The following is a 26,580-nucleotide window of genomic DNA, read 5'->3' as shown; positions in this document are numbered from 1 at the left end:
ACATCTCTATGACAAAGGCTCAGTGATGATGCAACTTTATATGCAACTGTTGTTTTCAGTCATGTAGCTTTGGTACTGCCAGCAGTCTTCTGCAATTTGCAGTTGAAAGCTGGCAACAGCACTGTCAGATGTCAGGGCTTCACTTTCGCTGTACAGAGCACAAATACTTACATGATCTCGGCGTCCGCTTTCAGAGTGCTTGTCACGCTTGGTGCTTCCACCACTGCGTGAGCTCGATTTGTGATGATGATGATGCAGAATTGCAGCTTGTGGTGGTTTAATGTCTAATGAATCTGCAGTGTCATCTGCCTCCTCTTCTGACATTCTGAAATAGTATATGATGAAAAACATTTCAGCAACAATTTATTTGACATAATACTGAATGAAAGGAAAGATAAGAAGAGTTATACACTTTAAGCACAAAAGATATTAATAAACTTTAGCCACAGCATATTTCTGAGAACTTCTCAGTGTATTAAAGATGAGCAAGATCAAGTCTAAAACAATGAGGTTACTAGGAAATCTATATTATTCACTCTGCCCAGATGAGTCACTTTGGGGAAAATATCCCTAACAGGGTGATTCCATGTAAATTGTTCTAGGGTTAGTTTCCTTTCCTCTGTCAAAGCTCATCCAGATGTTTGATATTCTGTCACATCTCCTCACCATAGTTTTTTGTTGTAATTCTTCAGGATTTCCCAGTGATTTGCCACCATTCTTGAATAGTTGGGTGTACTGCTGGATATTGCAGTCTTCCTTGCATGATATTTCAGTCACCTTACTTGTCGCCTTCATCAGATGCTATCTAACACTGAAGGATAGGTCATATTCATAATTTGTACCCTCTGCCTTCTTACTCTATCTGCAGTCTGATCCCACTTGTGCTGCTCTCAGATGACAGTGTCTGCTGGCACCGCCCTCAAGTGTTCCTTTTTCAGTACAAGTCGAATGGTCACATTCTGTTTGGGTTGTACCGAGATGTTCTGTTGTCAGTCTGTTCCACCTGATAGCATGTTAGAGGTTCCAGTGGTAATGAGTTCTGCATTTGTTGTGTTTTCAACAGATCTAGAGCAGGATTCCAGCTTTACTCAGCCAACAGTCCATTACCCTAATGACTACGTTCTCCATTACATGAATCTCTATCAACTTCCTTGTTACACTGTCTCAATATCGGGTCTTTGGGCCAGGACTATATTCTCTTCACAGCTCATAGAATGATCAAGGTCCAAGCAGTGCCCAGCGAAGGCTTATTGCAAACAAGTGTGGCACTGATATTCTTGGCGTCTGATGTCAACACTTCTTGTAGATTGTCCAATATGTGACATGCCGCTGCTTTGGCAAGACATATCATAAATTCCCAATCATCTGTAATGTTCCATAGTAGCCGTCCTGTAGCGATGCAAGGGGTACCAAATGTGTTATAAAAGTCATTAAATTACTCAATGGACAGTATTTTTCAGTACAGGTATTTCATTCATTCCAAGAAAGTGTCAATTCGTGACGTCATCATCCAGGCATGAGTTGACTAATCTGAATCCATTTTAGCAAACTAATAATTTCTCTCAGGTGATAAAATTTTATTGATTGTGAAATACAAGTTCTTGAAGTTTATTCAAATCAGAAATGTTTAATTAGTAATTACATGCCATGATTTATTTGTTTAATATGAAGGTATTTTGAATTTTGTATGCATAAAAATTTTACTCTGAGATGAGTTATCACTTAAGAGTGCTAAAAGTGGGCATGTACAGTTTGCTGACCTATGTGGTGAATTTTATTTTGTGATCTTGACCTGAATGGAGAGTAGATCCAGTTTCATTTAAACTTTACGTGAGATAGACATATCATGTTATTACAAAAGAGTCGTTTAGCACATTAGGGAAAACTGAAACCAGCATGCTCGATTTGAAATACGTTACACATGTAAATCGCGTACATTAGTTGAAAATGCGTTCGGATTTAATGCACGAAGTAGTAAATTAATTTTGAGACAAGTGCTGATTTTGACAAAAAAATGAACCAAAAGTTTATTCAAAATATCGAGGTCCAGTTTTAATTGAGAGACATATCAACTTGTTGATTACGTTGCCTATCAACTTTGCAAAATAGCTAAATAAATTCATTAGAATGATTTGTGATGTAGTAAGGCCCTTTACACACAAAATGTTACACAAAGTTTGCTGACCGCATGAGAGTATGAAAGCATTTTTCTTTCCATAAATGCCAATAAACTGGCAATTTCAAAAGTTAATAATTTAACTGCTGCGTAACTTCATAGATTGTCCTACACCACTACAGAACTTGTATCGTGTGTCTTCACAAGAGATCTCAGGAAGCCGGGATAAACAGGAAGAAGAAAAAGACTAAAGAAGAGGCATTGTTATATTTGGCACTGCAACTTGGGGCTTGAAGAGGATATACTAACAACTTCAGACCCAAGGCACGAACTTTAACCCATCGGAAAGGATAAGTACTCACAGCTAACGTGAGATACTCGCAGGTATAAGTAGGATAGACACAGCACAAAAGAACAGTTCTACGGTTGGTGAAAGTATATTTTGAGTTGATATTGATATTTTAACTTTGTGTAAAGCTTTACTGTATGGTTAAATGATGATGGCGTCCTCTTGGGTAAAATATTCCAGAGGTAAAATAGTCCCCCATTCGGATCTCCGGGCAGGGACTACTCAAGAGGACATAGTTATCATGAGAAAGAATACTGGCATTCTACCGATCGGAGCGTGGAATGTCAGATCCCTTAATCGGGCAGGTAGATTAGAAAATTTAAAAAGGGAAATGGATTGGTTAAATTTAGATATAGTGGGATTTAGTGAAGTTCGGTGGCAGGAGGAACAAGACTTTTGGTCAGGTGAATCCAGGAAATAAATACAAAATCAAATAGGGGTAATTCAGGAGTAGGTTTAATAATGAATAAAAAAATGAGAGTATGGGTAAGCCACTACAAACAGCATAGTGAACGCATTATTGTGGCCAAAATAGACACAAAGCCCATGCCTACTACAGTAGTACAAGTTTATATGCCAACTAGCTCTGCAGATGATGAAGAAATTGATGAAATGTATGATGAGATAAAAGAAATTATTCAGGTAGTGAAGGGAGACGAAAATTCAATAGTCATGGGTGACTGGAATTCGAGAGTAGGAAAAGGGAGAGAAGGAAACATAGTAGGTGAATACGGATTGGGGGTAAGAAATGAAAGAGGAAGCCGACTGGTAGAATTTTGCACAGAGCATAACTTAATCATAGCTAACACTTGGTTCAAGAACCATAAAAGAAGGTTGTATACATGGAAGAATCCTGGAGATACTAGAAGGTATCAGATAGATTATATAATGGTAAGACAGAGATTTAGGACCAGGTTTTAAATTGTAAGGCATTTCCAGGGGCAGATGTGGACTCTGACCACAATCTATTGGTTATGAACCGTAGATTAAAACTGAAGAAACTGCAAAAAGGTGGGAATTTAAGGAGATGGGACCTGGATAAACTGACTTAACCAGAGGTTGTACAGAGTTTCAGGGAGAGCATACGGGAACAATTGACAGGAATGGGAGAAAGAAATACAGTAGAAGAAGAATGGGTAGCTTTGAGGGATGAAGTAGTGAAGCCAGCAGAGGATCAAGTAGGTAAAAAGACGAGGGCTAGTAGAAATCCTTGAGTAACAGAAGAAATATTGAATTATTTGATGAAACGAGAAAATATAAAAATGCAGTAAATGAAGCAGGCAAAAAGGAATACAAATGTCTCAAAAATGAGATTGACAGGAAGTGCAAAATGGCTAAGCAGGGATGGCTAGAGGACAAATGTAAGGATGTAGAGGCTAATCTCACTAGGGGCAAGATAGATACTACCTACAGGAAAATTAAAGAGACCTTTGGAGATAAGAGAACCACTTGTATGAATATCAAGAGCTCAGATGGAAATTCAGCTCTAAGCAAAGAAGGGAAAGCAGAAGGGTGGAAGGAGTATATAGAGGGTCTATACAAGGGCGATGTGCTTGAGGACAATATTATGGAAATGGAAGAGGATGTAGATGAAGATGAAATTGGAGATATGATCCTGCGTGAAGAGTTTGACAGAGCACTGAAAGACCCGAGTCAAAACAAGGGCCAAGGAGTAGACAACATGCCACTGGAACTGCTGACGGCCTTGGTAGAGCCAGTCCTGACAAAACTCTACCATGTGGTGAGCAAGATGTATGAGACAGGCGAAATACCCTCAGACTTAAAAAAGAATATAATAATTCAAATCCCAAAGAACGCAGGTGTTGACAGATGTGAAAATTACCAAACTATCAGTTTGATAAGTCACAGCTACACAATACTAATGCGAATTCTTTACAGACGAATGGAAAAACTGGTAGAAGTCGACCTCCGGGAAGATCAGTTTGGATTCCATAGAAATGTTGGAACACATGAGGCAATACTGACCCTACGACTTAGCTTAGAAAATAGATTAAGGAAGGGCAAACCTACATTTCTAGCATTTGTAGACTTGAGAAAGCTTTTGACAATGTTGACCGGAATACTCTTTTTCAAATTCTGAAGGTGGCAGGGGTAAAATACAGGGAGCGAAAGGCTATTTACAATTTGTACAGAAACCAAATGGCAGTTATAAGAGACGAGGGACATGAAAGGGAAGCAGCGGTTGGGAAGGGAGTGAGACAGGGTTGTAGCCTATCCCCGATGTTATTCAATCTGTATATTGAGCAAGCAGTAAAGGAAACAAAAAGAAAAATTCGGAGTAGGTATTAAAATCCATGGAGAAGAAATAAAAACTTTGAGGTTCGCCGATGACATTGTAATTCTGTCAGAGACAGCGAAGGACTTGGAAGAGCAGTTGAATGGAATGGACAGTGTCTTGAAAGGAGGATATAAGATGAACATCAACAAACGCAAAACGAGGATAATAGAATGTAGTCAAATTAAGTCGGGTGATGCTGAGGGAATTAGATTAGGAAATAAGACACTTAAAGTAGTAAGGGAGTTTTGCTATTTGGGGAGCCAAATAACTGATGATGGTCAAAGTAGAGAGGATATAAAATGCAGACTGGCAATGGCAAGGAAAGCGTTTCTGAAGAAGAGAAATTTGTTAACATCGAGTATAGACTCAGGAAGTCTTTTCTGAAAGTATTTGTATGGAGTGTAGCCATGTATGGAAGTGAAACATGGACAATAAATAGTCTAGACAAGAAGAGAATAGAAGCTTTTGAAATGTGGTGCTACAGAAGAATGCTGAAGATTAGATGGGTAGATCACATAACTAATGAGGAAGTATTGAATAGGACTGGGGAGAAGTTTGTGGCACAACTTGACCAGAAGAAGGGACCGGTTGGTAGGACAAGTTCTGAGGCATCAAGGGATCACAAATTTAGCATTGGAGGGCAGCGTGGAGGGTAAAAATCATAGAGGGAGGCCAAGAGATGAATACACTAAGCAGATTCAGAAGGATGTAGGTTGCAGTAAGTACTGGGAGATGAAGAAGCTTGCACAGGATAGAGTAGCATGGAGAGCTGCATAAAACCAGTCTCAGGACTGAAGACCACAACAACAACAACAACAACAACAACAAAGGTATTAGGAAAAATGTACACCCGAACAAGGAGAGCGTGAGATAATGCAACCCAGAGTTTGGAAGTGACAGGTGAGAGGAGTGAAACTGGATATAATCCTCATGAGGAGGTAACTAGGGAACCAATTATGGACCAGCGATTACATAATTTGAGTGAGGAAAATCTTGGTGAAAGAGTCCCAAATGTAATAAACATTGGACAGCAATCACATAATTTAAGTGATAGTAATATCATTTATGTGAAGGCGACAGTAGAAGCAGACCCGAGTACAAGTAGAAATAGTAATATACAGGAGTCTATAAATACCAAAGTTACATAGGAAAGAGTGAATCTTACATCAAATGTTACAGAGCTTGAAGATGATGATATTATTAAATTCACGGCGAGTATGCAACATCAGTTAACTGAGAATATGTGACGTTTAAATGATAAGTTTGATACTAAATTTGATTCACAAACTGAAAAATTCAACACCCAAATGGGTTTACTCAATGAAAAATTTGACAACAAGTTCGAGTCACTTAAAGATGATAATACACAATTAAATGAGAAATTCAATAACTTAAAAGTCGAGTGGGGAGAACGATTAAATACTAAATTTGGTGAATTAGAAATAAAAGTTTCCATGGATATGACTAACCTACACACCGAATTTACGGGTAAAATTAATGAAAATCTGTAACTGTGAAAGTAGTTACTTGAAGGCTAGTGTGCAATTTGAGGATCCGTCTAAAAAGATGTCAGAATTCGAAATAAACACTTGCAAGGGCATAGATAAATATTTAAAGGACCAAACTAAAAAATTAGATGATTATCTTTTTGAGTGGATAGAAGTTAAAAATAAGGAAATCGAAGAGGAGGTCAATACCACTCTCGAGTTGAAACAAGCTGAGGTAGTTAAGGAAAAACATATGGCAAATGATGAACTTATCAAGTTATTTACTAGTGAGTTTCAGGCTATTAAAGATAAAGTAATTGAAGAATTACCGAAGTGGCAAAGTGAAACAAACTGTAAATTGTCGGAATTAGAACAAAAATCTCCACGAAATGTATCGACTAAAGACAACTATTCCGAAGGCATGCTTAAGAATAATAAATCCTGTAGTGAAGTAAAATGTAACCGTTGTGGGACACATCCTATAAATTTTGTGACTGTTATGGAAATGAAAATGATACTTCTGTCCAAAGAGGATACTTGTCATCTTTAAAGGTTGAGACAAGCATATTCAAAAGCAGACACTTTTCCTACCTTTTTGACTGAAAAAGATGACACCCACCCAAAAATTTTCATCAACGATTTTAAGCGTATTTTTCCTCGCAGTTGGTCTGAACATGATAGACTTCAGTTTATTGTGTCCAAGATCACAGGTGAAGCAGCACTGTGGGCTGCATAAGTGAGTGAGATTTGTAATACATGCACGGAGTTTGAACAACTTTTCTTAGCGAAACACTGGTCGAGTAGCAAACAAGAGAAGCTACGAAAGGAGGTGTATCAACTGGAATTTTATAATCGTAAACGAGGTTCATTAAGACAGTATTTCGAGAAATACATTAATAAAACAAGGTACTTGAGTGATCCTATTTCCCATAGAGAAGTGACACATATTTTGAAAGGAAGATTACCTATTCATATACGTGAGAAACTTATAAATGTCCCTGACTATGACATGGAACAGTTCCTGTCTGTGGTCGATCCGATCAATATGGTACTAGAAGATGCCTGAGTATGGAATAGTAATCAAATGTCTACCTCACAACATAATAATAATAATAATAATAATAATAATAATAATAATAATAATAATAATAATAGTACTAACAATAACGACAACCAAGATAGAAATACTAAACCTATACTACACAAAGGAGGGCAAGCAACATCTTATGGCTATAGTAAAGGCAATAATAATAATCAATATAAATATAACACCTATTATACTAAAGAAACCTATGGGAATAATAATAATCAGGTGAATCAGATTAGTACAGGAAAACCAAATCGCAAATGCAGACAGAATGATTCAAATAATCAGTAAGGTCATTCACGCAGACGAGATATGTACCCAGAAGATAATCCTGATAGTGACTCAGAACTAAAGCTGAATTCAAATGTTAAAGCAACCTTGGCAAACATTCCAAAAAATGTAAATTGTCATAAAAAAGTTACGTTTGATTTGCCAAAGCCTAAACTTCCAGCGTTGAGAAGAGAAATTTCTGCTGTGAATAAAACAACAAAGCCGAAATGGTAAAAAACAGTTGTGGCGATGTTTGTGGAATCGTGAAACCTGGTGCAAAAATTCAGGAAGTCATAGCAAGCTGCTATCCTGAAAGAGTAAAAAACAATTATGTGATTATAATAGGTGGTTCGAACAATGTAGCCTGCAATGAAGGTTTTGATGTTACATGATCACTTAAGGAGAAATTAATGGTGCTTCAGCATTCTAACGTATTTATATTGTGAACATTCCAAAGAGACACGACTTAATCCCACAGTCCTCTGTAAATGAAGCAGTCTCTCAAATGAACTCTAAATAAGCAAAGACTTGTAAACAGTTTAGCAATACTTGTGTTGCAGATACGAGTAATTTTCAAAGAGAGTTGTTTACCAGACACAGCATGCACCTTAACAGGTCAGGTAAACAAACTTTAGGTACTCTATTAAATGCGGCAGTTATGAAAGAAATCAACAAAATATCTCATCACTCAGAACCTATTCCCCTTAAATGGCCCCAGCAATCCCATCAGAGTAATTTTCAAGCTCAGAATTTCCGCGAAACAGTTAACAATGAACCTATTGTTTCTGAGACCACAAATACTTCTTTAGGCAAAAGCAGCTGCTTTCAGCAAGTACCAAAGCTATGACAATTTTTCACCATAATGTAGGAGGACTTATAAACAAAGTTAACGTAATTTCTGTTCTTTTAGATGACCCACAAGGGATAAAGGATGCCGATGTTTTATGCTTCAGTGAACACCACATGAGAAATGTTGAAATGTTACAGCTCAGTGGTTACTGTCTAGCAACACATTACTGTAGATCCATCATGAAGAATGGTGGAGTAGTAATTTACTTAAAAAATAACATATCATATAGCACATTGAATTTAAAGAGTCACTGTATCGACCAAGATATTGAAATATGTGGCGTAGAAATTACTGTAAGTGGCCATACAGTTATAGTGTTAGCACTATACAGAGCTCCCTCAGGGAACATAAAGGTGTTCCTGAGGCAGTTAAGATTCTGTCTTATCACAAGTGTACTCAGAATACAAGGATCTAATAATTACAGGTGATTTCAATGTAGATTTCCTAAATGAAAGCAATGGTAAAGCAGATCTAGAACATCTAGTTGATTATCATCATCTGATGACAGTAGTAAATTTTCCAATTAGAGTGACCGAGAACTGTCAAAAGCCTGATTGACAACACCTTTATAGATAAGTCAAGAGTCAACAATATCAGTGTATGTCCAATTCTTGGCCTTTCTGACCATGGTGGTCAATTGCTTACTCTCACCGACATCAATCTGAGCAACAGTTCTGAAAATTCTTGGAAATCTTTTAGGATAATAAATGATGAAATCCTCCAAAATTTCAACACCAGCCTGCAAGAGATATACTGGTGGCCAGTTTTCAATGGAACAGATGTGAACAAAAAGTATAATACATTTCTGAATGAATTTATGTCGATCTCTGAAGACACATCTCCCAAAAAGATAATTAGAAACAGTCATGTAAGCACTGTCAATAAGTCATGGATCACTGCAGAAATAAAAACATCCTGCAGAAAAAAGAGGACACTATATTATTCCCTCAGAACTTGCAACGATCCAAAGAAATGTCAGCATTACAAACTTTACAGTAGCATCCTAAAGAAAGTAATAAATAAGTCAAAAAATACGTGCATTAAGTCTGAAATTGATAATTCTAACAATAAAATAAAAACAATTTGGAACGTAATAAAGTGGGAAACTGGCAAAAAATGGGGAACAGGACACCCATTGAAATTCAACAAGGTACCAATATTGTAAAGAAACCTGAAATGGTTGCAACAATTTTCAACAGGTACTTTTTGTCAGCAGCAGTAAAGACAGGCTGTAAAGGTTATGTCAACGAGTCATTGGCTCTTCTACAGAAAGCTGTCAGTAATAGACCCCCACAATTATCATTACCTCATGTTACAGTAAAAGAGATTTAAAGAATTATTACCTCATTAAAAAATAAAAGTCTGTTAGTGTGGACACTATTTCCTGTAAAATAGTGAAATAAAATATATAAGTCCAGTCTTATGCAACATTGTCAATACATCTCTGCAAGAAGGAATAGTCCCCACCACACACCCTGAGATTGCGAGTTTTTACCAACCTTGCAATCTGGCAGTCGGGCCAATTTTCCTACTCCCTGTGACACACAACATGCCACCATTGCGCTGCACAGTGGTCGCTGTAGCGTGCGAAGAGCTTACAGTGACACAGGACTTTTGGCACATACCGGTCCCCAGCTCAGGAACCCCGGGGTTGCCAAGACAGTACCCAGAAAATGAATGTTGAGTCCCTGAGGGCTGTAGGGATATGGCACAGGAAATTGTCTGTGAACTAGTTCTGGAGGATAGTGCCTGTCTGTGAAGGCCTTTGTGAGACCTTCAGCATATTGGGTGTGGGAGTTCTTACCACTGCAGATATGCCATCCCCAGGTGGCCGGACTGTATGGGAGAGATGTTTTTGGTGTGGAAGGGACAGCAGCTGTTGAAATGCACATAGTGTTGGTGGCTAGTGGGTTTAATGTGGAGAGAGGTGTGGAGGGGCCATCAGAGAGTAGGAGGTCAACATCCAGGAATGTGACACGCTGGGTTGAGGAGCACCAGGTGAAGCAGACAGAAGTGAAGATGTTGGAGGTTGTACTCCCACTGAAAAAAGTGGCCCATATTAACTAACATCTCCAACCAATTGCCTAAAATCTAGCCTCCCGCATCAAAGATACCAATTACTTCCCTCACCAACTCTCCACCATACCCACCTCTTTACATCCTACATACTTACTCTTCACTGTTAATGTCTCTTCCCAACATGCAAACAAGCCAATGATCTTGCCACTATTGGACACTACTTTTCCCAATATCCTTCAGACTCCAAACCCACTACTTCATTCCTCTTACACCTTACTACCTTTATCTTAACTCTCAACTACTTCTTTGAAGGGAAGGTAAACAAACAAATATGTAGCACAGCCATGGGCACCCGCATGGTACCATCCTATGCTAACCTGATTATGGACCATCTAGAGGAGACCTTCCTAGCCCCCCAAAATGTCAAACCCTGGTGTGGTTCAGGTTCATTGACGATATCTTCATGATCTGGACTCAGGTCCAAGACACTATCTTCATTCCTTCACAACCTCAACACCTCTCCCATCTGCTTCATCTGGTCCTCCATAAGCCAGTGTGCTACCTTCATGGAGGTTGACCACCTCCTTTCTAATGGCTCCATCCACAAAGAGGCTCCATCCACACCTCTGTTAATTTTAAACCCACCAACTTTATCTACATTTTGACTGCTGCCATCCCTTCTGCACAAAAAAGTCCCTCCCATACAGCCTGTCCACCAGGAGATAGTGTATCTGCAGTGATAAGAACTTCCTATGCTGAAGGTCTCACACAGACCTTCACAGATGGGCACTATCCCACAGACCTAATCTGCAAACAAAGTTCCCGTGCCATATTCAAACAACTTCAATCCTCCCACCACCCCCAAGGAGCACCTCCTTTGTTACCCAGTACCACTCCGGACTTCAGGGCTTTGATTCTCTATGATTGATATCCTATCCAAGATTCTTCCCACCCCTCCTCTAGCGGTGTTCCATCACCCGCCCATCCTCCACATCCTATTTCATCCATTTGTGACAGGATCTGCCTGTGGACGATCCAGGTGCAAGACATGTCCATTCCACCCATCCAGCACCATTCCAGACCTGTCACAGGCACAGGCTTATCCCACCCCATCAGACACTTGGCCACCTGTGAATCAGCCATGTCATATACCAGCTCTTCTGCAATTTTAACACAACTTTTTATATTGGCATGATTATCAGCCAGTTGTCTACCAGGATGAATGGATGCTGCCAAACTGCCAAGAGCAAAGCAGACCAGGGACACAACATGCAGCTGTACATAACATGCTTGATTTCAATGACTGCTTCGCAACACGGGCCACCTAGATCCTCCTGTCCCCCACTAACTTCTCAAAACTGCAGAGATGGAAGTAATCCCTTTTAACACATTCTCAGCTCCCAAATCCATTGCAGCCTCAACTTAAGGTAACCTACTTTCCCCACAACCTCAATTCAACAGTTTCTGCCCCCTCTGTCTTATCACCTGCTCCAATTCACATCCCCCGACCCTCACAGTGCTCCGATCTCTGCCAACGCCTCTCTCTGCTGCTCTTCTTTTTCACTCACCATTCTTCCCTCTTCCCCCCACCCCCACCCCAACAGCTACCCAATACCAGGCCAGGCAACCCTGTCTGTCCAGCATATAATCCATGCACACTACATCAGGCAGCACTGACCCCTCTACCCCCCTGGCTGCAGTATCCAGAAGAGTGGTCACGTAGAGAGGTGTGCTTGCTTGTGTTTGTTTTTTCTTTTCTTTTCTGAAGAAGGCTTTGGCCAAAAGCTAAGTGTGTAACAGTCTTCTAATTGTCTCTGTCTGCAACTCAATGTGTCATCTTTATGGCGAGTGCCATCCTTTTCTCAATATTGTTGACTGGATACATGAGCTAGCCTACAGTGAACAAATGCAAACCAAATCCTCAGCTTTGTACCTGAGCAATACTGAACTGATTTTCATTTGCAAGTTCTAAATTTTAATCAGCCTGAGCTTCCAAGAAAGAAGATTTTCTTTGACTTTGAAAGTTGCTGGAATAAGAGAAAATCAGCAGTTTATTCCATCTGGCTGGAAAATAATTCAAGTGACAGGGTTGTCAAGGAGCTTCTTATCATTTGTTGGCCTTGAGTACAGTGCATTGCTTCCCTCTTTCAGTGAGAATCTTTGCACTTTTCAGCAGACGACACACAGCTGGGGCCCAAGTGTGTGCGTTTGTGCAGTGTGCTTAGGTTATGCAGTGAAGCGATGTACGTGCAACGATGTCTGTCGACTCGAAACGAAGCACGCTTAAATTTATAGGTGATTACAGACAAAGAAAAGTCTTGTGGAATGGCACTTGTAAAGATTATTTGAATAAAAACTTTAGCTGTGATGCCCTGACTGTCAAGAATTAGATAACAGGTTTCCCATCATACTGCTGTAAACAATCAAGACTGTACGTTTCAAAGTAAGAAAATACAGAAGAATAAGCCACAAATTTATGAAAACTGTATATCTACTTTTAATCCTTAATGATTAAAATTGTGTAAACAACTTTTTTCATAAAATAAAATGCAAATAACACATTGAAACTTAATTAACCTTTTCATAATGACTAAGAACCTCCCTTAAGTATTTCTCGGTGTCAGGAAAAAAATCACAAAAATGCTCGTTTCAAAATGTGTTTACTAGCTATCAAAATGTTATTGCCAGCCTTATTGCTACAGTTTCCCAAGCAGAAAATTTATAATCTTGCTATGACCTCCTGAAATTCGCAAATAAAATATCGTCGTCAATTTGTATTTCTTCCCCTACATCTGTTATTAGATACTTCTTTATCTATAGCCGCTTTTGTGTTTTCTTTTTCTGTGTCTTTTCATTAGAGAGCTTTTCAGCACAAGCTCCCAAGCAAAGATGGGGATTCCCAGCAGACCGGTTGCGCAATGAGGCAATGTGTGGGCACAGGAAAACACACACACACACACACACACACACACACACACACACATACAGTGGCTAATTGCAGACCCTTCTGTGAAAGAACATTCACAGAAATCTGATATTGTGTAGAGAAAAAGATGCTATTTTAAATGGTGATTGGTGAAAGTATGTACCAAGCATCCCTTCTGATATAAAAGGGTTCAAAATTCACATTCATTGGCAGAAAATTTGTTTCCAGGCAAACTCATTCCTGTCTATCTAAAAACTATGAACCTAAAAATGAAAAACCAGGATTAACACCAGTTTCCCAAAGTGAAATTCCCTGATTTCCATACAAGTATTAGCATTTTTCCTTGACAAATTTTGAGATCTCAAGGTTAACTCGTAAGTTAACAATCTATCTTTGTACCTACAGTATAACAAACAATAGCGTGGAGGAGGAAATATGTAAAAAAACCTTGCAAGTAGATAACATTTCCTGATGGGAACAAAAATCTGATGTACTAACATCAACATCTTCAGTAATGAACTGTTTTTAAATGGAGAAAGCAAACCAAATGGTGTATGTGTTTCATTAAGACCACTGATGTTTCTTTATTTCAATAAAATTTGATGACAAAAATATGCATTTCCTTGGAGTCGCCAGACGGATTTAAGATAGCTTCACTGATTTCAGAAATAACCTCAGAAAAGAGTAGGCCTGTTGAAAGAAGTGTATAAGGTGGGGAAGAATTGTGTAAACCAACACTGTAAGTGACCGCCAATAAAATGTGGTTCAACTATGTTCATTATTGTCACTTATTATCCACTATGTTATATCTACTATTTTACAGGTATTGGGTGATTTTTCTTTTAAGAAATATATGAGTACATGGCATACAAACCGCCAGTGAATGACACAATTCTCTTCTTCTTATCATCCATACTTTCTAACATTTAAACTCCTTTTGAAGTGTCAAAATGTACTAGAACAAATAAAATGTCTTTAAAACGCCACACCGTACAATGGCTTGTGGTGAGACAGTTGCAATTACTGAGATCCATCGCCCATGGTCTCTGGCCCACTGAGGAGCATAGTAGTCCCGGGTCCATGGATAAACCATGAAAATCTGCTGCATTATGCCACACACAAACAGAACCACCTTGCAGGAAGGTGAGACTAGATCCAAAGGGCAGGCCCTGCACATTAGTGGGTACTGAAAGGCTTCAGATTGGCATGCTCGATCCATTTCAGATTCCTGCAGAAACGGCCTGCGGTTTTGGCCTTCTTGGAAATCCACTCATGTGGCCAGCTATTCACGAGCCACACACAGCATGTTGATGAAATATGCCCACGGTGATCACTTCATGCAACAGATAACAAGCATGAATACTCTGAGAATCAAAACTAATGAGGATAGGTAGCAGCTCACTGTATAGATGATCACTGAGTCACAGACAGGCATGTAGAAGAGACCATCACACTCTCACAACTAAATTTTCAGCCATAGCTTTTGTCAGAAAAAGAGAGCGCACACACATTCATACAGTCACTCAGACACAACTCACGCACACATGAATGCCATCTCTGGCTGCTGCATCTACAGTCTCTGAGAATCAGATCCAAACAAACCACTCCTCATGCCTCCTTGCCTCTCATCTGAGCTGCTAGGCAAGCGGAAATAAGTGGTGGCAGCACCAAGTGGTAGGAAGGGGAGAAGCAGTAGGAATGGGGGAGTACGGAAGTGACACACGTATTTAGCTGCACCCAGCTGGCGACGATACATGACACCTCAGTAACAAACCCTTTCATCTACTGAGACAAAAATGAGATTTTTCTATTTTTTTTCAGATTTCCCTGGTGTGTTTGAAATTCCCTGATATTCTCTGATTTCCAGAACCTGTGGTGACCCTGAAAACTTATAGTCTTTATAAAAAGCTACCAGACAATAAGTTCACAACAGGAGAGACTTCTAAACCATCTACATACTGCGATCGCTACTCCAACTTGGAAGAAATTTAGTTGCAGTAAAATTAACTGGCAGCTATGAGTGCCACTTGGAGCAAAAGTAATGGGACAAATGACGTGACAGGATGTGCAAAATGAAAACTTTGCACCTTCCTGGTGACATTTTGTAGCTTTACCACAATTATTCACTGAATTATAGCACTTCAAAAATGACTAAAATATTTTGAAATGTTGCCGCACCATTTGAGTATCCTTTACTTAAGAGGCCCCTACTCTCAAATTTAAATTTGTGGTCATTTAGCAAATGTGCATTTAGTACTGACCAAGTTTCTTGAAGAATATAAATGCTATTAAATCCAATGTAGCAGCAGTTGTACTAATGCTAATTACAGCGTCCACGAAAACTTATTACCTTAATCTCTCAGTCATCTCACTACAAGTTTTCAGAAGCGTAATGTGGAGAGGGGGGGAGGGGGGGGGGGGGGGGTGGAGGACACACATCTGCAATAGCAGTTCATACTGGATGCAGTGAAGTTAAGATCAATATTTTGGGCTTTACTCACAAATGACACAATGGTGCCTTTTTTGACTTGCTTAAAAAGAATGGAAGCCACAGCAAAACAAGAATTAGGGCATTAGGGAAATGTCCAGTTCCAACCATCTGCTCTGACCTGTGACGTCATCAATATGGCAGAAACACCTAGGTCCAGTGTATACAAAATGGTGACAATGTCGTCACTATATTCACATGCCAACAAATGTGAACAAAAATAAAAACAACAGAAGAATGTCTCACTCCACCAAGAAAATAACACTAGTGGAAAAACCATGTGACGAACTAAATATATAACAATACAACACACTGCATCAACCAAAAACAAACATTACAAAATAAAAAATTCTCAACTTTCAATATAACGCTACAGCCACAAAACCAAAACTTCACTCTATCTATATAGCTCAAACGAAGACCTAGAAAAAAAAAATCAATGCACACAACTCCAAAAAGTGGAAACAGATATTTCCCTTGACCTGTATAGCTCAAACGCAGCTCTCAATACCGACTTTAAAAATAAAAAATAATAATAATAAAAAAAAACCTTCACACACCTACATCACTCACAAAACCCCAACAACTAAAAAACCCAAAAACCGCCATGTTCACTACACCAATTAAAACACAACCAAAATACCATAGATATAAAACAGACAAAACATCACAATAACTACAGAATAAAACCAAAACAAAATTTACTTACCAACAAAAGTCTCTGACAAAATTACCTAGGTTCCACCCCCCCTCCCCGCCCCCCCATGCACACACATAAAAGAACATGACACAAGACACCAAACCAATCATGGCTAACAGAAATGTCAAACACATAAACAAAAGAGAAAAAACCTCTGAAAACAAAGCAAACATTCAAAATCCATGTTACAGAGTAAAATAAGCCCACATTGCTAGTGTAATAACCAAGACTCAAATGAACCGAATACCACACTTCAAATTCAACACATCAAAATCCACCATCGCAGGGTGCTATCCAATACAACAACACATCTACAAATACGAGTCAACTCAAAAACACTGCACGATAATGATGTCACACATCATAACACCATTACGTCATGGGTCAAAGTAGATGAGTGGAATCTGACACTTCCAATGATCCAGGAGTAGTAAGGTATGAAACAACAACAGCCTACATCAGAAAGAGAAATCACACCACTCCAATGGAAAAAACTTGAAATTGGGTCTGTTCATGAAGGAACAATTATTTAAAAAAATAAGTAAGTAAATGAACATGGATATGGCAGAACAGAGGTATGAAAATAACCTATGAAGACTGCACTGATACTAAAATTATGTTTTGGTGTGAATTACAGTATAAACAAAGTTTGAACAGTCTTACAATGCTTGAAAGGAAACAATAATCACAATGGTATGGGTTCTTGCTAAAATAATTACACTGAAGAGGAAGACTACATGTAGTTCACAGCCCCAAAATTATGGTCACTATGGACAGAACACTAGCTCAGTTAGACATAGTCGGATGAGTGTGTCATAATTGAGCAACTCCTGTAATCACTTGAAGTGACATCAAGAACCTTAAACTCAATGACCAGCCAAAGATCAGCTTTGCTTCTGCTGAGAGGGAATCCAGTAATGTAACAACTGTGACAACTCAACTAGTTAACTGCAATTGAAACAATTCCAATATAGGTGGTGTGTACACAGAGAGAAACATAATTCGACGAATACAAGGACTGAAGTACTCCTTCCAAAGACTGTGAATAATCAAGCCTAATTTTTATTTCATAACAAGGAACTCTGTAGTGTAGCAGAATTGCAATTTAGTTAAAGTAACAGTTCTTTTTGCAATCTATATCAAATGTGCTATACTTAAAATAAAGGCATGCTGGGATAAGTATTATAAGCCAAAAGTATTATGATTTTAAAGTAAAGGGCTAATTATCAGATCTGTGGTAATTGCATTTCTAATAGTAAAAGTATGCCATTCTCAAAAATATTATGAGAAGGAAAGTTGCTATTCACCATACAGCGGAGATGCTGAGTCGCAGATAGGTGAGTAGCAACTTTCCTTCTCATAATATTGTTACATTCCATGTTGCTGTTTCCACTGTTTCAGTGTACCATTATCAGTAACATATTTTTTGCACAAAGTTACTATCTGATAGTAGCTATGAAAAAATTTCAAAAAATATCTGAGAGTAGTTATTGGTAACATTTACACTATTCGCAGTTTTCAAGCTAAAAGCTCACTCATGACAAATAATGGCAGTACATGGTGCGACATCCATTTTTTGCTGACAGCAATCAGAGAGGTGGCAAATTTCTCTCCATGAATAGGGTGTTTCCTTACTGCAAAAGGCTCTGCTCACAATTATCAGAGAGCAGATATCAGCTGTAAAATATTGCTGGAGAGCTAACATTTGGTGCTGCTAACAGTGATTAACACACAAAAATTCTCACATATATTCAGCCCTAACAGGACACATTTTCAAGTCAACGGGGAAATAATCTGTTCCACTCATTGCCTGCATGCAACATTTTAAAAAAAAAAAAAAGGTTCTGAGCACTACGGGACTTAACATCTATGGTCATCGGTCCCCTAGAACTTAGAACTACTTAAACCTAACTAACCTAAGGACATCACACAACACCCAGTCGTCACGAGGCAGAGAAAATCCCTGACCCCGCCTGGAATCGAACCCGGGAACCCGGGCGTGGGAAGCGAGAACACTACCGCACGACCACGAGCTGCGGACATGCAACATTATACTTTGAGAAATGTATTAATTATGTTCCACCGTTCTTATTGTAAAACAACACAGAAGTTCGAAATTTATAAACAGAGAGAACAAACATAAAAAAAGAAAAAAAATTATACCCTATTTACATCAGGGTCATTCCATGTCAAGAGGACCGGGGGTCCCCACTTGAACATCTCCAAAATCTAATGAAATCTGGTGTGAAGGTTCTGTATGGTCAGTTCAGCACCTTCAGTGGTTGAATTTTTAGAGGCTTGTAAAGAGAGGCTACTCATATTCGCATCACAAATGAGACTGACAATGTGCCAGGTTTGCTAGGCTTTCTTAAAAGTTCTTGCAAATGTTTCATTTGCTGTAATATATGTAGACAACTTTTTATGCTGAATCACACCATGGCAAAAATTAGGGATTTAGCCACACCTAAATGTAGATACATGGCTCTAAAGTGGCTAAAAAATTCGCCACGTTATTCGAGAGCCAAGGTTTGACTGACCACTGCTACTTTTCGTATGCACTAACCACACATCAGAGGGTTATTCCTATTTATGATCCCTATATATGGATCAAGTTTAATGAAACTGGATGCCTAGATGAAAGTTATGCATCTGCAAAGTTGGCCAAAATTTTCTATGTGCAAATTTTAAAGTATTTTTGGGGGGCAATATCTCAACTGTGTCTTGTTCAATCCTTTTTTTCTTGCCACAGCTGGAAAGAGCATGCTTTAAACTTTCAAAGCTAAATTATTTAATTTCTGGATCTTGCCTACTGATAACCAAGAATATCTATCAAAAGTAGGGAAAAATGGATTATCAATAAATACAAACAATTAATACAATTTGAAGTTGTAAATCAAAAAATGTGTAATTGTGGTGTCTTGTAATACAATAAGTTTAGGGAATGTAACTATACTAGTAACAATTGTTTTTACATTATTGTATGGTACAGAATACACATATAATAAAACCTCAGGAAATGTTCCCAAGACTATAAAATCAAGATGATAATGGAATGTTATGTTGCTTTAGAATGTTTTAACCCTACAATGCATGATGGTGCACACATGCATTGTCACTCAGTTTCCATCGGCATTATAAAGCAGCAATAGTTTTTTAACACTCTATCCTCACAGTGGTGACAGATTGCTGAATCACCATTTTCAATTGCTGCTTTCATTATTGGCAATTTTCACAGTGTCAGTCTTCTGTGCTGTGTAATCTTTGGTGTTGACATTGTACAATCTTAATTTTAAGTATTGAGTGTTTGAATAATCAATTATCATTGTTGTAGCTGAAGGAAAGCACTGGAACAATATGTTTTGATAGCCTAATTTGTATATTTTATACATGAACAAGACTGAATCTGCTATGCTTCAAAGTAGGATATTCATGAGCTTTCAAAACTGCTTGTTATAGGCTAATAAACTACTGTATAAAACGAACCAAGAGCCCCTTACATCCTCCTACTTTGGTGTATCAGATGGAGCTGATTGTCATAAATCACTACCATTCTATTATGGCAAATTCAACAACAATCAGTTAAGAAAATGTCATCAATAGACAAGGAGCTTCTATGACCAAGATCTGGGCTTGATTTTACTGAAGATGCCCAAACTTGTTCATATCATAATGCCTTGTTGATCATAAAATTTCAATCCCTGCAGAAGACTAACAAGGGTTTAACACCAGTGACCACTGCAATGTCCGATAGATCAAAGGTACTGACTAATGAAGTTTTTAAACCTGGTTAGGAAATTTGTACCAAATGTAGACACAAAATAGCCCAAAAAGAATCATCCTACCAGAATAAGCAAGAATCACCATCCACTGAAGACATGGATGTTGCTGATGCTTGTTTTACTGCTAATACTTCATTATATAACTTGAAGAGTCACCATTAAATCTTCACCGGATCAGAAAAAGGGATTCAATGGGATACATAAAGTGCTAAGTTCTGAAAGCCCATGGCAGCAATACTAAGGTAATTGCCACATCTGCTGGTGTGAGCCAAGTAGATTTTGCTCAGATATAAACGGACTAGTGCCAAAAATGAAAAGATATGGACTTCTTAAGTGAAGAACTTAATGTTAAGCTTCAGACTTCAAGTAATTGCAGTAAAGTTCAAAATTGACGTATCCAAATAGCTGGACTATTTGGAAAAAAAAGGGCTAAAGAATTTGCTGTATCAAAAAATGGTGAAGCTAAAGATGGAAGATGGGACTTTGGCAACACCTGCAAACTGAAACGGGAAAAATCTTAATGCCGAATTAAAACAAAATGTCCTCACTTTTTTGGAAGATAATGAGTTTTCTCGTTAATGCCCAGGCAAAAAGGATTGTATTGCAGTAAGAATAAATAGGGATAAGACACACGAGCAGAAATGTCTGCTCCTTTGTAACCTGAAAGAAATGTTCACTGCTTATTGTAAGCAATAAGGAAATCAACTGTGCTTCTCAAAATTTTGTGAGCTCAGGCTGAAATGGTGTACTGCAGTTGGTGCTTCTGGATCACATTCAGTATGTGTATGTGAAATTCATCAAAATGTCAAATTAATGTTGGCATCTGCAACATCTATCCAAGATGACTACAAGGATCTAATGGAAAAAAACCATATGCAGTTTGGATCAAAAGATTATATGCTGCATTGTTGCGAGGAATGTCCAAGGAAAATGCAACTAGTGGCTTTTCTTGAAGACGCTTTCAAAAACTGCGACCCCAAAGAAACTATGGAATACAAGCAATGGGTCCATAGGGACAGGCACACATTGGAGACATGTCAGAGAACTGTTGAAGATTTCATGGAAGCACTGATTTTTGAAAATTACTAGTTTAAGGAAAACATCAAACTTTATACCTTAAGCAGCTAAAAAGAAATCTTGCAGGAAACAAATTAATTATATTGAATTTTGCTGAGAATTATTCATTTGTTGTTCAATATGCTGTGCAAGGATTTCATTGGGATAATAGTCAGGCCATATTAAGTGCATTTCTGGCCTCGTTTGGTGGCATAGAGTATCAGAGTATTAGCATTTAAAATACCAGCGACCGTCTCCGCCATGATGCCATTGCTGTCCATGCATTTCAGATAAAGTTAATAGCAAATTTAAAGACACATACTGAAAACATAAAGAAAATTTATTATTTTAGTAATATATTCAGCTACCCAATACAAGACTTTCGAAAATTTCATCAATATATCTCTGGACAAAAAGCACTGCTAAATGGAATTTTTTTGGAACAAGCCACTTGACTTGTGATGCCATTTGGGGAATAGAAAAACGACTAGCAGCTCATGCTAATCTGCAGAGGCCCTCAGATAACCAAATATTGATTCCATACGATATGTTCAAATTCTGTCATGATAGTATTCCAGGCATAAAGTTTTAGGATCAATGGAAGTGTCCGATTCCATGCATCTGCTTTGAGCTGTGGCATAATAGTTTTATGGTGTGTGATGTCACTACAGAACAGAGTTTTTGAGTTGTTGTGTTTGCAGATGTTGTGTTATCATATGATGCCCTCTGCTGGTGGATGTGGAAATGCTGAGGTTAACATGTAGTATTGGATTCATTTGAGTTTTCGTTGTCATCGTGCTAATGTTTGTGCGATAACATGGGTTGTGGAAGTGTTTTCAGTGAGTTATTAAGGTCTTTTTTTGTTTGTTTACATGTTTAGCATTTTTTTTAGGTCTGATTAGTAGGGTGTTTGTTGTGCAGAAAGAAGTCTTAATTTATTTCTCTTTTTGTTACGTATGGATATGACAGTGAAGTTTATGAGTGTATCACTACATTTTGAGATGGATGATGATACAATGTCTGCATTACAGTTTCTGCATATTTTCAGTCTTATTGCAGAATATATTAGGTGTCACGTTTGTGGCAACAACAAGAGATTGATGAGAGTTCTGGCGTCTCAGACCATGGACATGTGTATGTGGCATTGTCGATGCGTATGTGTTCACGTGTGCACGCAAGCGTTCATGTGGTAGCCAACCTATGTGGTACTGCCGGAGGCTTTTGTTGGTTTTGGATTTTGTTCTATAGTATTGTAGATTTATGGTAGGTTGGTTGTGTTTTAATTGATGTAGTGATTATGGGGTACTTGGGTTGTTGGTTTTGGATTCACTTTTTCAAGTTGTGGCTGTTGGTTTTTTAGATACTGATAGCTGAGGTTGAGTTGTATGTGTCGAGGGAAATGTCCTTTTTTGAGGTTGTAAGTGTTGCCTTTTTGATATCGGTATCTGTGGTTGAGCTGTGTAGGTTAGGGGAATGGTCCATCTCCTGTAGTTTTGTTGGTGTAGAGGATTTCTGTAATTTAAATTATTTTGGGTACCATATATTTTGGAAAGACCTGGTGATTTTATATTTTGTATAGTTAGCTTGTCCCCACCCTGAACACACCCTCCCTCCTCCCCCCTCCCCCCATTTTCCACGTTTGTCCAATTACTTTCATTTTATTTTTGGAGCCAGACATTATTGTGTCATTTTTATTTTTGTTCGCATTTGTTGGCGTGTGTACGTAGTGACGTCATTTTGTATATGCTGTGAGTTGTCATTTCTGCCATTCTGATGATGTCATGGGTCAAAGCAGATGAGAAGACTTGGATGCTTCTGTAATGCCAAGGTTTTTTATGCAACAAAAGAAGAAATTCAAAAAATTAAGCTTGGTCAAGTAAGAAGGTTTGCCGTGGGCCATACAATATCAAGAACAAGAGAAAATGATGAATTTAAGCCAATTAACTGTAATCAGCTCGTAGTAAGCAGAGTTTCCAATGATGCTACAGCATTCACAGTTAATGACCTTGAAGCAGATGAAGAAATTCCAGCAGTTTCAACTGCATGTTTACAACCAGGGACATATGTTGCAGGTATGTATGACAGTTCTTGGTGGGTTGGAAGCATGTGTGAAGTTTCACATGAACAACACAATGTCCTCATCAGCTTTAAGCACCCACATGGTTCTGCTTGTTCCTTCCATTGGCCAACTGCTAATGCTGAAGTTCTGAGCAACATATTTTCATGACTTTGGAAGGAAGACAATGACTTTAGAAGGAAGACAATACAGGTATCCACAATCTGTCCTTGACAAAATTGTAGAACTGTTTAACCAAAAAATGGATCTGACCCTTTAGTATTTTAGTTTTGCAGATTTGCTGTGTTGTGTATTACACTTGTTTTTATGGCATATCTTAAATTCATGTCTGAAACTGAAGTAAATACTCGAATAAAAAATGATTAATTATGGGACTTAATCAGCAAAGTATTTCAATTTTCAATCTTCTTGAAGTGCTAAAATAATAACTATTGAAATGTATTCTTACTCAACAAATTGCAAGATCCAGGAATTTAACAATATAGCTTTGAAAGTTTAAAGCATGCCCTTTTCAGCTGTGGCAAGAAAAAAGGGATTGAACAAGATACGGTTGAGATATTGCCCACCAAAAATACCCTAAAATTTACACACAGAAAATTTGGCCAACTTTACAGATGCGTATCTTTTCACCTAGACATCCAATTTTAATTAAATTTGATTCATATATAGGGATCATAGGTAGGAATAACCCTCTGAAGTTTCGGTGTGATTGGTTCGTATGAAAAGTAGCAGTGGTCGGTCAAATCTTGGCTCCTGGAATAGTGGGAAGAACTTTTTAGCCACTTTGAGCCTTGCATCTACATTTAGGTGTGGCTAAATCCCTAATTTTTGTCATTGTGTGATTCGGCATAAAAAGTTGTCTATGTTTATAAAATTAAATGACAAAATGTTTGATAGAACTTCTGAAAAAGCCTAGCTAACTTGGCAAATTGTCATCCTTGTATGTGACGTGAAGATGAGTAGCCTCCCTTTAAAAGCCCCTAAAAAGTCAACCACTGAAGATACTGGACTGAAATTTGTGACATAGCATTCAAAGACCATATAGAACCTTCATACCAAATTTTATTGAATTTGGAGACGGTCGAGCGGAAACACTTTTTAATACTGATCCCATTGACGTGGAAGAGCGCATCACACATTTCATTTGTTACTGTCATTTTGAATATCGAACTAACAAACACAAATGTAACAAAGGGGGCATTAAAAAGAATTTGTTCCCGTATCTTAAGAAAAGCATGTAGTATTAGTAATTTATTCGTCCCAGGATAGTTTCGCAATAATATAGGATTAGAATGAAATTTTTCACTCTGCAACGGAGTGTGTGCTGATATGAAACTTCCTGGTAGATTAAAACTGTGTGCCCGACCGAGACTCGAACTCAGGACCTTTGTCTTTCGCGGGCAAGTGCTCTACTTGCCTGCGAAAAGCAAAGGTCCCGAGTTCGAGTCTTGGTCGGGCACACAGTTTTAATCTGCCAGGAAGTTTAATATAGGATTAGTCAACTTAATACAAGGATAGCTGTATGATTAAAAATAAAGTGTTACAAACTGGGAAGAACAATATTCTTTGTGTTTATATAAATACCAGATGCCCCATTTGAATTCAAGAGCGTTAATATCGACATAGTTCGTCTTTTAAAAATACTAATGATAGCCGTCTCTCACAATTAGTTCTTATTATCTGTCGTTCACGTTTGCCACAAAACCTATAATCGTGTTTCGCATCTTTTCATTATAAAGCTACAACACAACGAAAAAAAACTTATGGAAGGCTGCGTATAAAATTTCCTAAGCTTCTCGTTTCACTGCTACACCACGACCAATTCACGACAGTTACAAAAATCTACAAGCCACCTGAAATCTTCCTAACATTGATGGGCAAAGACGTGGTACAACTGTGGCAAAGAATGAACCTGGAACCGGAATCATTTTGAATACACTATCTGCAATAGATTGTACCTTAAATTGCACAACTGAAATAACGTTCAACATGAGTCAGAGCGGGTATCTAGTTCAGAAGACAATATCATTTATTAAAAAAAAAACCTTTTTATTTGCGCATAATGATATAGCCCCGCGCGTGTAATGTTTCTAATGCGAAACCTCTAACATCGATACCTTCTCCTAACGAAGAAAACAAAACTTACGTGAAAACCGTGTCATCCATTTCCTTCGACAACTGTATTGGAGACTGTTTCAGTGGACTTCTCAGTAACTCCCCATCCTCTATCTGATCCTCAGATTCCATATCCAATGCATTGTCAGACATCTGTTGATGTCAACCAACTTTGTATAAAACTTTTTGCCTTCGTATGTACACAATCAACTCTATGCTCCACAATACACAAGTCAAAGATCATCAATGAAAGGTAGCAACTAGCAACGATTGTCGCCCAACAAAGAAACACCAGTATGTTTCATGCGAGGTTTCATGTGTGCCATGGTGCCTTTCGGACAAAGACTTTCGCGTGCAGTGGTTCTGAAGCCAGAAAAACATTAATTCAACAAAATATGTTCACCGAAATAAGTCAGTTACCATGAGCGTAAGTGAGCTAATACTTCAAATTTAAAATGAAGCAACGACTTAACGTCAAAAGATTGATGTCAGTCAAGTTGCACCACGAAATAACGTAACTACACTGACGATTACCTGGTAGTTCCAGGGCTTAGACACCGGAATAAAATTTTACAGTCATTTAATTTTTTGCACAAATAAAAATTAATGTAACATTGTCCTACAGCTTCTGCTAGGCGCTTACCCACACATGATGAATCTAAATTCGGGCTTCTCCATGTTGGCTAGTCGAGGCAAAAAATAGATGAATGTTTGCTATAGATCGGTGAAATATGTGACATTCTCAAGCAGGCACGGCTGTATAACGTATTTCATCTGGCCAGGTTAGGGAAGTGAAGTGAGACAATCGAATATGTGGTACTACGAGCAGGTAACAAACAAACTCAGTTACAATATTGACAGTAATCTTGCAGCTTATATAGTGATGGCAGTCGTGGGCACGTCACGTGCTAAACGATATTACGATGGACAATAAATACTTTTAATTTCCTTTTCATTTCTAT

At 38.3% G+C, this 26,580-nt stretch overlaps 1 protein-coding gene across 6 annotated transcripts in view; it reads right to left on the bottom strand.

Annotated features, from left to right (window-relative positions):
• The window catches only part of LOC124788017 (cyclin-dependent kinase 11B), a 105,027-nt gene extending 79,177 nt beyond the window's left edge, over nucleotides 1-25,850 (bottom strand). For all 6 annotated transcript variants that reach the window (XR_007016047.1, XM_047255069.1, XM_047255070.1 and 3 more), the window contains exons 1-2: nucleotides 25,650-25,850; nucleotides 172-325 (exon numbers count right to left, since the gene is read on the bottom strand). Coding sequence is in view for 5 of the 6 variants with exons in the window: in XM_047255069.1 (XP_047111025.1) it covers nucleotides 172-325; nucleotides 25,650-25,771 (276 nt within the window). In the remaining variant the exon portion in view is untranslated. The remainder of the gene's footprint in view (nucleotides 1-171; nucleotides 326-25,649) is intronic.
• Nucleotides 25,851-26,580: the final 730 nt, after the last annotated feature.

The sequence above is a fragment of the Schistocerca piceifrons genome, chromosome 3 (assembly GCF_021461385.2).
Source record: "Schistocerca piceifrons isolate TAMUIC-IGC-003096 chromosome 3, iqSchPice1.1, whole genome shotgun sequence".
Lineage (NCBI taxonomy): Eukaryota > Metazoa > Arthropoda > Insecta > Orthoptera > Acrididae > Schistocerca > Schistocerca piceifrons.
The sequence above is the reverse complement of the archived record's forward strand: the minus strand, read 5'-3'. Positions and strand labels throughout refer to the sequence as shown.